Genomic DNA, 12,988 nt, shown 5'->3' on the forward strand with positions numbered 1-12,988 from the left:
GGCCACCACCTCACTTCAGAGTGGTCTTGGTGCTGATCTCCCCCAGGTGGTTGAGTGCCTCCTCACTGATGTGGATACCCTCCATCTGGCCTCGGATATTAATGATCCTTCAGAGGAGAAAAAACATGATCCACAGTGACAGGGCCCCAGGCACAGTGGTGCACACTTGTGATCTCAGCTCAGGAGGCTGAGGCAGGAGGATCGCAAGGTGGAGGCCAGCCTCTGCAACTTAGCAAATCCCTGAGCAACTCAGTGAGAAGCTGTCTCTACATAACATAGAAAAACTGCTGGGGGGGGACTCAGGATTTAAGTGACCCTGGGTTCTATCCTTGGTACCAAAAAAAGGGGGACAGAGCCCAAATGTCCCCTTCATACAGTGCTTTAAAATGACACTGTACAGCATCTCGTGTTGCTGGACTGGGGAGCAGGAGGCTGGCTGCACCCTCCAGGGGACCTGGGCCACCTGCATGGCCAGTGTCTTGCTCACTGACTAAAGAGTACCTATTGTCCTCCTCTGTCCCTGCACCCTGGCCCCGGAGGCTCCAGCCTCCCTCTGCAGCCTGGGACTGAGAGGAACCATTTTTATTTGTGAGGCGAACGTGACAGTACAATAAATCAGAAGGTGTCCCCAGAATCTGGCAGCGTGCACAGCATCAGCAGGGCCGTGTCATCTGTTATGGTGACACCTGTCGCTGGTCCCATGGGCACTGGGTGATAACGGCCAGGGGATGTAGTGGCATGTGCCACAATCGAGATCACCTGGGCCTGGCGCCTCATCCACCATGGGGTTTTTTCACTCTGGCAGCTTTGTGAACAAAGTCTCAAGGATTCCTGGCTTCAGTTAAAGCCATCAAAACACTCCAGGGGTGGAGGCGCAGGGACCAGGGACACCCAGTCCTCCCTGCAGCCTTTGCGAGAGGTGCTGGAACAGCCATGTCCAAGCCCACCCACCGGCTGTCCATAGGGACAGAGCCAGGGATCCAGGGAGGCCGGGCATGCTGGGGCCTGCACACAGAAGAGGCCCTGTGTGACCAGCAGGGTGGGGTCAAGGCGACAGGCCAGCATGCACTCCAGGAAGCAACCCCTTATGCAGGCCACCACTGCTGCAAGGTGCCCCAGCAAAGCCCTTCAGCTGGGCTGAGAGAACAGGCCTTCCATCCCAGCACTTGGGAGGCCGGGGCAGGAAGATCATGAGTTCAAAGCCAGCCTCAGCAAAAGTGAGGCCCTGAGTAGCTCAGTGAGACCCTGTTTCTTAATCAAAGGCAGAACAGGGCTGGGGACTGGCTCCGAGTCGAAGGCCCTGGTTCAGTCCCTGATTGTTGTCAGGTCCCTGTTTTTTTATTCTATCCCTCAAACTTAACCAAAGGGGGTTGAAGGTGAGAACAGGCAAGACCCAGGGGAATGGAGGCTCTAGGACACTGAACAATGTCCCTGTAACCAACCCACCCTGCAGATGAGGGGACAGAGCCTCTGGGTAACAGGGACTGCCCAGGGTGGTGAGGGTGCACCTTCTTCATCTCCTGCGGGGTAGTAGAGCATGGTGCAGAGGATCATCCCACGGTCCAGCAGGTCTGAGGGGATCTAATGGGGAGAGGGGATGTCCTCGGTGACCCTGTGAAGGCCAAGAGGAGTCCTGTTACCTACACTTGTCTGAGACAAGACACTGGACACTGAGAACTGGTAAGGGGGCACTGACAGCCACAGAGAGCTAGGGGGTGACCCAAGGAAAGCAGAGCCAGGGACAGGTAATAAACTGACCCTCAGGTGGCCCCAGAGAACCCCTATTTTGTTGATTTTGTTTGGTGCTGGGAGTCTCCACCATGGACCTTTTTAATTTTTGTTTAGAGACAGGATCTCGCTGGGTTGCTTAGGGCCTTGCTGAGGCTGGCCTCCAACTCGTGATCCTCCTGCCTCAGCCTCCTCAGCCTTCTCAGCCTCTGGAATTACAGGTGTGCGCCACTGCTCCTGGCTGGACAATGATATCTAGAATATGAGGCCAAAAACACAAAAGAAAAAGCAGTTAAACTGCAATTCTTTGTTTTTTGTATGTGTATGTGATGCTGAATGTGGAACCCAGGGCCTTGGGCACACTGGGCAAGCACTCTACCACTGAGTCACATACACCTCCAGCACAATCAACTGGAGCTTTAAATCAAAATTCAAAACTCATTTATGTCAAAGACCCTGTTCAAACACTGAAAAGCCTACTCAAAGAATAAAAAAATACTCACAAATCACACATGTGAAAATGGTCTAGTATCCACAATATATAAAGACCTCTTACAATTCAATAGTAAAAAGATAACATCATAAAAAAGGGCCAAGGATACAAACAGATATTTCTACAAAGATATACAAATAGCCAGTAAAAACAAAAAAATGCAGTCTCCCTGGCCCTTGGCAAATGCAAATCAAGTGAGAGGCCACCGCACACCCACCAGAACATATACGGTGGACAGTAACAGATGTCAAGTGGTATGTGAAAAAACCAAGACCCTCAGATATTCCTGGTAGGAATGTGGCGATAAAGCCATCTTACTGGCAGTACCTTGGAAGGTCAGAGGTGCCATGTGACACAGCAGCTCCACCCCTCCACACAGATCCAAAAGAAAGAAACTGCAGTTCCCAAATGTCTGCGGCAACGTCACTCCCACAGCCAAACACCCCGACGGGCTTGGGCTGATGAGTGCACAGATCCATGAGCTGGTGAAGGCCCCATGCAGTGGATGTTCCTCAGCCACGGGGGATTCAAGGGCCTGGAGGACAGGGCTGAAGCCTGTCAGTCACACCCCACACATAGCCACAGAAGGCTAAGGGACAGAAAGCAGCCTTCCGCTGCCTGAGGTCGGGGTGATGGATGGGATGCAGCAGCAGAAAGGCTGTGGACAGCTGACAGGGACAGGGATGGCAGCTTTCTAAAATCAACTGTGGTGGCAGTTTTGCGATTTTGTGAACACACTGTGCACTACTGGAGTTTTCCAGGGTGTAGGAGCTTCATTTCCAGAGGGCTGTTCAAAGCCCACCTGGGACTGGGCCACAGGCTCTCACTGGGACCAGGCCACACCACTGTCTAGGGCCTGATGCCTATGTCCTGGAGCTGGCCTGGCACAGGAGGTGCTGGGCTCCTTCCTTAGCCCCACACAGAAGGAAATGAGAAGGACAAGGTTGCAGTCCAGACTCACCACCTAAGACTTTTTAAAAAGACTGGATGCTGCAGAGGCCCACGCCTGTCATCTCAGCAGTTTGGGAGGCTGAGGCAGGAGGATCGTAGCTGGAGGCCAGCCTCAGCAAAATCAAGGTGCTAAATAAGCAGCTCAGCGAAAACAGAAAATTGATGGCATTATTCACCGAATGCTAATATTTTCCAATAACACCTCACACCACAATATATATATATATATATATATATATATATATATATATATATATATATATACCTTATATAGTTTAATACCTATAGGGGTCCTTAACACAATGGACAGATAATTAAAATAAAGAGTGAAATGAGACTCAGAAACAACTAATTATAGTAAAAATTATTATTACCTTATTTCACATACTAGTGCACCCTTTTGCTTTTTTTCCCCAAAAGTTGATTTTTTTAACCTTTGGTATGATATTTCACTTTATTTAAATAACATAATAAGTAGTATTTTTTTCATATGTACTCTCTGATGCATCTCAAATATATTTGCATACACCAAGACCTTAGCAGATTTCTATACACATTATTCACTAGAGAAACCGTAGTTAATTCTGAAATCTATATTGTTTTTTCTCAAATGAGGTCTTTCAGTTTTTTTAAAAAAATATCTGAGATAATTATAATGAAATTATTTTTAATTAGCATATAGTATGTAGCTGATAAATATTTGTGAAAAGGATGAAGAAATAATAAGAGCATTTATATAATCTGTACAATATGGTATGTGGTATTTCATGATTTTAGCTACAACTTATTGAATATTATAACAATCTTACTATGTGAGTAAGATGTGGGTATGATGAACCAATAATAAATAAAAATTACATGCTGCATTGTTAGTAATTCACCAAACAATTTTTTCAAAACACACACTCTGATGTGTGGTTTTTGACAACGATTATATTATGAATGAATGAAGCTCAGCAAATAAATAATTGGAACTACATACTTGCTTAGGGTACCTATCATTCATTGTTAAAAAACCTTTAGCTGTATAAAATTTTAATACTGTATGTACCATTGTGATATAATGGAATTTTGATAAAATGTACATTAATAATGCTGAAGTCTTTCATTGAGTCTTATATCAGTTTATGAAATAAACTTACTATATATGATTTCCTCAATTCTAAGTATCTTATATTTTTAGAAACTGTACAGACAATGCAAATTAAAGTTAACATACTAATATGAAGAGCAGAAGCACCACAGGAAATATGAAAACAAAGAATTGGAAGATTCCTCCATTATAGATGTAATTTTCTCAACATCTTTTCAATGTACCTAACCCACTATTGATACCAAAATTAATGACCAAATTCTTCTCATGCTGATAGTGCATGATGCTATTATATAAAATGAGAACAAGCAAATGTGTCAGAGATGCATTTTACAACACTAGTTGAAAATACAATTGATTGATCAATATCTCACTGTGTTTTACCCCAGCAAATACCTTCTCAGTGTGCAAGATAAATGGGTAAAAATTTTAAAAAGTCAAGTAAAATTTATGTTAAAAAATAACAACTATTTTTTCATAAGGAAAATGTTAATGTCTTTTTGAAACAACATGTCAGTAAACTGTGCCCTATCACATAAAGGAAAGCAATAATTCTGGTAAATTTCTTCATTTTATTCTTTGAATATGCCAAGTATTATTTGCAAAATTCCACATATATTGTTTTAATTTCACAGGTGTAAATTATATCTGGTTTTCTCTAAATTGCTACTTATTTAATATAAATTTGTTCAGAAATTATTTCTGCATGTGCTGATAGTGAAATATAGTGAGGAATGGAAGTCATTTAAAGCTCTATGAATTGCAATTCCAGAATGGTGGGAGGAAACTGTATATAATCATGAGAAACATATTGAGTACTATGAATTTGTTCCAGATATTTATTTCCCTTAGTATCCACTTTTCACATAAACTAGTGCTTTTAAATGAAGCTGAGTATTAAATATCATAGAAAAGTTCATCAGAGTAATCAGAAGAAGAAATTTAAAAGAGAAACAATCAAATCGTAAACATCTGGTTGAAACAAGAACTGGCCAACTGTTGGATCTTAACTGTTGACTTTACTAAATATTCTCCTATCTTTTTTTTTTTTTATTATGACTAAGAGGAAGGTACTTCTCTTAAAACCATGACCAGAACAATTTATAACAATTTGTTTTTCTAAAACATGGATAAAATTGACTTGCTAACTCAGGATATAATCTAATGAGTAAATCGTGTTATGGTAAGAAAAAAAAGTATAACTACTTAATATGAATATTGCCCTTTTCAAGAAAAGAATATTAGGGTCAAAACCAATTTGGTAAGATAGTATTGAATATTTTATATCAAAGAAAAGGCAAAAATATTTAAAATAGTTTTGATTATTAGATGCATGTAAAAAAAGTAGTTTCCAGGCCTGATGTGGTGGTACATACCTGTAATCTCAAATATCATAGAGGCTGAGGCAGAAGGATCACAACTTCAAGGCCAGCCTTGGTAACTAAGTGAGACCAGGTCTCAAAACGAAATATCAAAGAATTTTGTATATATATGAGTGATAAATCACCCCAAGTTCAATCCCCGGTGCCATATAAAACAGTAGTTTCCAAAAATTACACCCAAATCAGCAGCCTACACTCTATCTTCCAGTATGTAAAGTTTTAAAAGGTAACTAAATTTAGCCATACCTACTACTAGCTGTCCGATTATATTGAACATAATCTTGAAATATAAATAAAAGACCCTACACAATGTTTTAGGTGTTCCCATTATTTTTTCTAATTGCAATGAGAGAGGGAGGAAAACCAATTTAACTTATGGGGCCACTTCTTTTTCTTCAGGCCTAATCAGTCAAATATTAAAAGGACTTAGCGTTTAATTGATTATCATTTATGGTATGTGTTCTGTGATTTCTTGCTTAATCTACATTGGACACTTTATTATTTCTGAGTATCAGCATCTGTACAGGCCACCACACCCCACTCTATTTTTCATAGTTACAAGTCCCTGTGTTCATGCTTCCTCAGTTAGTTATTCTCTTTAAAAAAATTATGTGTTGCATTCTTTGTCTACAGAAAATTTATGAAGGTTATAAACCTGTAAGCATTTTCACAAGTTTGACTTTAAGATATTTTTCATCACAAAACACACACCAGAAGTAAGAATGATTTCTTTCTCTAATTTATTAGCCTTTCTGACATCCAACATCAGGACATAAATGCTGCTCATGGGGGGATGTTCCTACCATCAAGAACAATCAATACTACTTTCTTCTATCCCATTAAATTTTACAAAAAGTGCACATTTTACTGTATTTCATATACAGACGTTGGCTTTCCATTGTGTTTAGTGTGTTTTTACTTTCTTTTTTCATCACTTTGTTTTTCCTGTATTTTCTAATATTCAATTTTTGTGTGGTGAGAAAATAGATCACTAGAATCTTCTAACTTTTGCTACATTCAATCACTTGACTATTCACTAGCTAATATTTCTATTAAACCATCATTTTAAAGGTAGGACTGAGGTATACTAACTAAACTATTTTCAAGGTCTACTGCAGAATCAGCATAACTTTCTTGAGCTCCGCAGTTAGAGCCACTGTTTCTGTCCACAAACTCTGCTCCCTTTTTTTTGTTAAATTTTTCTTCTATATTGAGTAACTCTCTTTGAAATAAGGCATGGAAAATTGCTTTTTATTATTTATTTTTATTATTTATGAAAATCTATTTTTATTTATAATTGATGGACAATCTGCTTCATTTTAGAATACCAGGTTGAATACTATTTTTCCTTTAAATCTTGAGGTTATTCTGTATTTATCATCTATAATCCATCATTAAGGATAAATACTTGGGTTTTATTCTTGTTTTCTTGAAGCTGACGATGGTTTTTCATTTCAGGATATTTTCTTTTTTTAAGCATAGCTACTTGAGAAAATATGGAAATATATTTAGCATATTTAAATTTTATTTTCCTGATTATAGCATTCAATCAAAATCAAATATTTCCAGACATAATTTTCTTTTCAGTATATACATGTAGGAAAATGGATAAAATATGGAAAACAATATATCTGTTTTTCAGACACCAAAAACTGGCATAGCAGGTGAGTGAAACCATAAGCAATAAATGCAGACTGGTTAGGCAAACTATAACTTTCTTTTAAAAACATTTCTTAATAAGTGCATTTTGATAGGAAAGGTAGTAGAATACAACAGTTACTAATATGGCATTATGTAAAAATGTGGATGTGTAACCGATGTGATTCTGCAATCTGTATTTGGGGTAAAAATGGGAGTTCATAACCCACTTGAATCTAATGTATGGAATATGATATGTCAAGAGCTTTGTAATGTTTTGAATAACCAATAAAAAAAGAATTTAAAAAAGTGCATTTTGATAAAATGCTGCTAAAACTTATGGGTAAAGGAGAAGTAAAAATAATCAAAGTATACCACTGTAAGAAATATTTGAGGTCTGGCACCTGAGAGCAGACTGTGGAGGAAACTTCATGTTACGATAGGAAAGAATCCCCCACTTTCCCTTCACCTTCTCACCCACTTAACCTCACCAGAAACCACCAAGATGCCCAGAATAAAAGTTTTCAAGTTCAATAGTCACACTCTTTCCAACAACAAAAAGCAGTTACAATTCAACTGAACAAAGAAGCTAATGTGCAAAGTTAAGGGGATCTGAGACATCATATAAAAAGTTAGGTTAAAGATAATTCTGTTTTTTATTATTATTATTATTTTTGTGTGTGTGTGTTTTGTTTTTTTCCAAGGGTGTGGCTATTCCTTGGTCACCTGAAGTCAGCAAAGAAACTGTTATTTTGGTGAAGTGTTAGTGGATGACCCACATTAAAAACAAACAAATGTTTAAAAAAATTTAAAAGCCTAATTACCAAAAAAAAATATGTTGCTACTTTTTCCCTCTACATTTTACTTTTTAAAGTATCTTTTTTTAAAAAAAATTCCTTTTTTCATTTTAAGTGGACACAATATCTTTATTTTTTTTATTTTTATATGGTGCTGAGAATCGAACTCAGTGCTTCATGCATGCTAGGCAAGCACGCTACTACTTGAGCCATATCCCCAGCCCTAAAGTATCATTTTTATAAGTTTTGATTTTTATTTTTAGTCCTGAAAAGTAGACAGTAAAACAGCTTATCGAAGAATTTACAGCCAACTGCATGAGGGTCTGGGAAGGTGAGAGGTTTTAGCAGGGCTGGGAGGAGCAGACCAGAAGTCTAAGGAGCAGACTTCCCTTAGTCACTGGAAGCCAAACATAACTAAAAAGAGACAAAAATCAATAAGTGTTTGTAAACCAGGAAATGACACAGATTATCAAGTTAGTATCAGTTATAAAAAATTTATATAATCAAGAAAATAGAGAAATCATGAACAGGATTAGAAAAATAATAGGTTTATATTTTATTTTTAGAAGCTTATTGGTGATACATAAAAAATAAAGATGAATTTTATGTTTTGATTTTAAATGGAAGGCAGAGAGATATGCAAGTCATATCGTATTTCACAAGCCTTACTTCAGTTACAAAAGTATAATCAATTGATAACTTCTACTTATTTTTCTCTCTATCTTCCTTGGCATTTCACCTGAGGCCACAGAGTGACCAATAACTAAGCAAATAACTAACCAAGAAGATAGTCAAATGTTACACTCTTTTTCAGAAAACCCCAATCAATTTCAGATCAAAGGTGTGATACAACACCTATTCATTTCTTTTTTGGGAAAAGGTCCCTTTTGTGAATCAGATAGAACAGGAAATTGGCCAATCTCTATCAAAATATTACTATAAATAAATATGAGTTATCTTCATTTAGAAGTAAAGTGAAATACAATAACACCATTGTAAAGTATCTTTCAGGATTACCCTTTAAAAATAAAAAATGAAAAAAAAAACTCTTTCTAAAGAGCGGAATACTTGGCAGCACACTTCATCCTTAATTTCACGTGGAAAAAGAAATTACCTCAGGTAGGAAGGTACATAAAATAATAGGAAGAAATCAAGACTTGTTAAAGGGTTTAGAAGGAACTTTTGAAGACTATAAAATTTGGGGGGCACAGTAATAAGGATGGATCTCTGAGAGAGACAATGCAGTGTAAATATCATGGGATTTCATGCTATCACATACCAAAGCACATACATCATGGACATCGTACAAGAAAAACCAAGTTGACAACTGGACTTGGCTAGTTGTTTTTATCCAGCCTCGACGCTGCACAGGATGAGTGAGGACTGAGTACCATAGGGGTTTCCAGTCACCGTATTTTATCTATCAAATGCTTCTTCCAAATATCTAGCTATCTAGGAGGAGAGGTCTATCTCTAGGTTCTTGTTACAGCATCATTCTTTTCATCATTTTCTCATAATAAATTAACAAGTGGACATCTTTTAACCCAGAAATAATTTTAACCAGAAAAAACCAAACATTTTTTTTTTAATTTTGCTTTTACAGATAATAAATTCTAAGCGAGTACCACTAATAAAGTGTCAATACATCATGTCTAAAATTGAATCAGACCACCCTTAACAAAAATAAAGATATTACTATTGGTCTATGATCACGGTATCCACTGTATTCTCATCTAAAAAAGAAACAAAAATCTGCTGGCCTGGTAAAATTCTGGAACAGGTGATGGTGTTGCTAACACTTCTTAAATTTCACATCATTATATCATGTTTTGCTACCAAGAGACACACTATATAGATCCAGGAAGCAGAGTGTAAAAGTTTAAGAGTCTTAACTCACCATCACTCCTATTAATGCACTTGGCAACTCTATTTTCTTACTCCATGCCTCTGAATCCTCTACTTTTAGAAATCCTAATTATTTAAGAGGACACTTTTCCAACAGGATGTCTAACAAAATTCCAACTAAAAATTAAACTGCACCTGAGGAATCTAAATTCTATGTACTAAGAAAACAGAAAGCAAGAGGAGAAATTACAGTCCTAGCTAGGACAATTCACTCTCTTCACCAGAAGGACATTGATTCCATGTTGCAATGCCAAGCAAGTGCCACTAATAAAGTGCCCAATACTTCATGCCTAAAATTGAATCAGACCACACTTAACAAAAATAAAAATATTACTACTTGTCTATGACCATGGTATCCACTGTATCCAAATATAAAAATCTATTGTCTATTTGAAGAAAAAATCAGATGATTCAATTTGAAAACAGATGATCCAATTCTCTACTTTTTAGTATTCACTTTCCATACAGGAATTGTAAAAGGATCAGTGCAGTAGTTGTGTCTTGAGAAAATTATAGTGAGAAGCCTCAAATGATTTGGGGATGAGTATAGAGACCAAAAGAAGTATGTTTAGTGGATCTAAAATGAACAGCAGAAGAGACACAAGATGACTATTAATTTGACATTCAGTCTACACAGCTGTCAAAACTGTAATTAATTTCACTGTTTTCCATTCTTATAAGTTTTCTTCAGGAATAGAGTCTCACCAGTATCATTAACTAAGTACAGAACTTAGACTGAAAAGTGAGATTTCGTGGTGTCACTATAGGGAACTATGCTTTATAGTACCATTAGGACTAAAGGATTCATTTCCCAGACAATTGCTGAAAGTGGTCTTTTCAAAATATTTTCATTAGTAGAAGATCATTTTTTTTTCTGGCTATTACCATTTAAGACTTTCTGAACTCAAGTCTGTTTGAGACTCATGTAAATCACACTCCATGTCTCAAGTAGGAAATATATAAGAGTGCAAGACAGATCCATAATTTCACTTTGAGTAAGCAGAAACCTCCTCTGAGATTAGACTGCAACCCCAGATTCTGTGTGCCCAAATGTGCTTCCTTCCCTTTATTTCCATTGTGCTGATCTGAAGCACACTAACTTATGGACTTCCAAGATGCCTGGCCATGGTCTTAATCCACCTCCTGGGAAGCCCTAATTAGAACTCAAATGCATCCTTCATCTACTTCCAGACTTTCTGTTTTCCAGAAGTTCTTTGAAGTCTTTTGTCACTGGAGATTACCTCCTCTTTTCATTGTGGATGTTTATCTCATTTTATGCTTCTCTTTTACTGTTACTTTAATTCATTGTGGGTAAAATAGACTTGTATATTTGAAGATCCAGATCTCTAAGTCAAATAGTTAGCTTACTTCATGGGCTTATAATACACAATCAAAAATGTTCAATATATTTTAATATGAATTTAGATCCATGATTAAAATTGGAGGAAATAAAATAGGCTTCATTAGGGTGTAATTCTGTACTACAAAATTTCATTGTTTTTCACAAATGATAAGAATTTTGGAAGATAACATGACACCAAGAAAAAGAATCACTATTTTTTATATATAGTTGTGCTTGAAATAGAATAATTATGTCGCCATAAATTGATGATATAATATAAAACAAAATCTTTATAACCAAGTTCTGTTTATTTTTGACAAACATATTTGAAGCAAAAATACCAAATCCATGAATCTCCTCAAAATACTATACAGTGAATAGCATTACTACACAAATCATAAAATTTTTATGATATTATGTAAATTTTCTAGACATAGATATAGAAGTTAAATACACTAATATTATTTCTCAAGGCACATTTATTTTGAAGCACAGTTCCATAAATCTGCAATTAAATTTTACTTATTATACACAGATGAGTACCTCAAAAATGACCAAATACCTGCATATATTTCCTTTGACAGATTTCTATTTCCTAGACAATAAGGTCAGCTGTAATATAATATATCTCCTACCTTTTCAGTGACACAGAATTTTTAAATTTTAAGTAAACTTCTCCTATAGGCTCAAAATTCACCATATAACTATGGTACAAATACAGTTAGTGATGGATGTTACAAGAAATTTTTTTAGTTCTTTTAAGAGAATTTTTTGAAATGATACACTATATCAACACATGATCCTTCAAACAAATTATGATAATGCATGCACAGCAATAAATTTGGAATAAAGAAGGTATAGATATTTATTAGCTACAGGACTTTGAAAACACATGCTTTGGACCTAAAAGACCGTTATTTTGCTTTGTAATTGTAGCACTTTTTATAGCTGTGTGAGGAGTTTTAGTTCTATGTTTTTGTTTTGTGATCTCATGTGCTTCATTTATTCAGATGTATTAATGTAATATATGCTTATATGAGTTATATGCCTCTTTCTGATTATAGAATATATTTTTAGAAACTCTTGGTAATCATACAGTTTCTAAATTAGAGAGCAATTATCATGCAAGCTAGAAAATGCACAGTGGCTTAAATAACTCCTCATTCCAGAGTCTAGCCTTAGAGTTTTCACATTGTTGATGATCAATAAATTTATATGGTTCATAAAGTTAAGATCTGTTTAATCTTAAAGTAAAGAAATAGGAAGCCAGAGAGGTGCTTCTTCACAGATATCAAGCTGTCATTACTGGGAATCCCAAGGAGTACTGGAGGGCAGTCTGTTCCTCTGATTGAGGTAGTTATGTAAAATTCAAGTCCTGATTTTCTTCCCCACAACTTTGGCTTTCCTGTGTCATCTTGTTCTTTGTGTTTCAGTGACCAGAGAATGAGATAAGTTCACAATTATTTGTTCATGCTAAAGACAAAAAACAAACAAACAAGAAAAAAAAGAACTAAACAACAACTGAGTTTGTGAAAACATCAGAAATTTAAGTACAGTGATCAGGTTAGGATGAGATTCCACTGACCTAAATGTTCCTTTAAAAAAATTAGATTCAGACATTTCCATTGTGTCAGAAATGGGAAAGGGCATATATGTATG

At 36.6% G+C, this 12,988-nt stretch overlaps 1 protein-coding gene across 1 annotated transcript in view; it reads left to right on the plus strand.

The window, feature by feature from the left end:
- Positions 1–933: 933 nt before the first annotated feature.
- Positions 934–12,988, plus strand: part of LOC308640050 (ribosome quality control complex subunit TCF25-like) — a gene marked incomplete at its 5' end in the record, with an annotated part of 101,929 nt that continues 89,874 nt past the window's right edge. The window contains one exon of the mRNA XM_081312111.1: positions 934–1,110. Coding sequence (XP_081168237.1) covers positions 934–1,110 — 177 coding nt within the window. The remainder of the gene's footprint in view (positions 1,111–12,988) is intronic.

Source organism: Spermophilus citellus (assembly GCF_964194105.1).
Source record: "Spermophilus citellus genome assembly, contig: SCAFFOLD_264, whole genome shotgun sequence".
In the NCBI taxonomy this organism is placed as follows: Eukaryota; Metazoa; Chordata; class Mammalia; order Rodentia; family Sciuridae; genus Spermophilus; species Spermophilus citellus.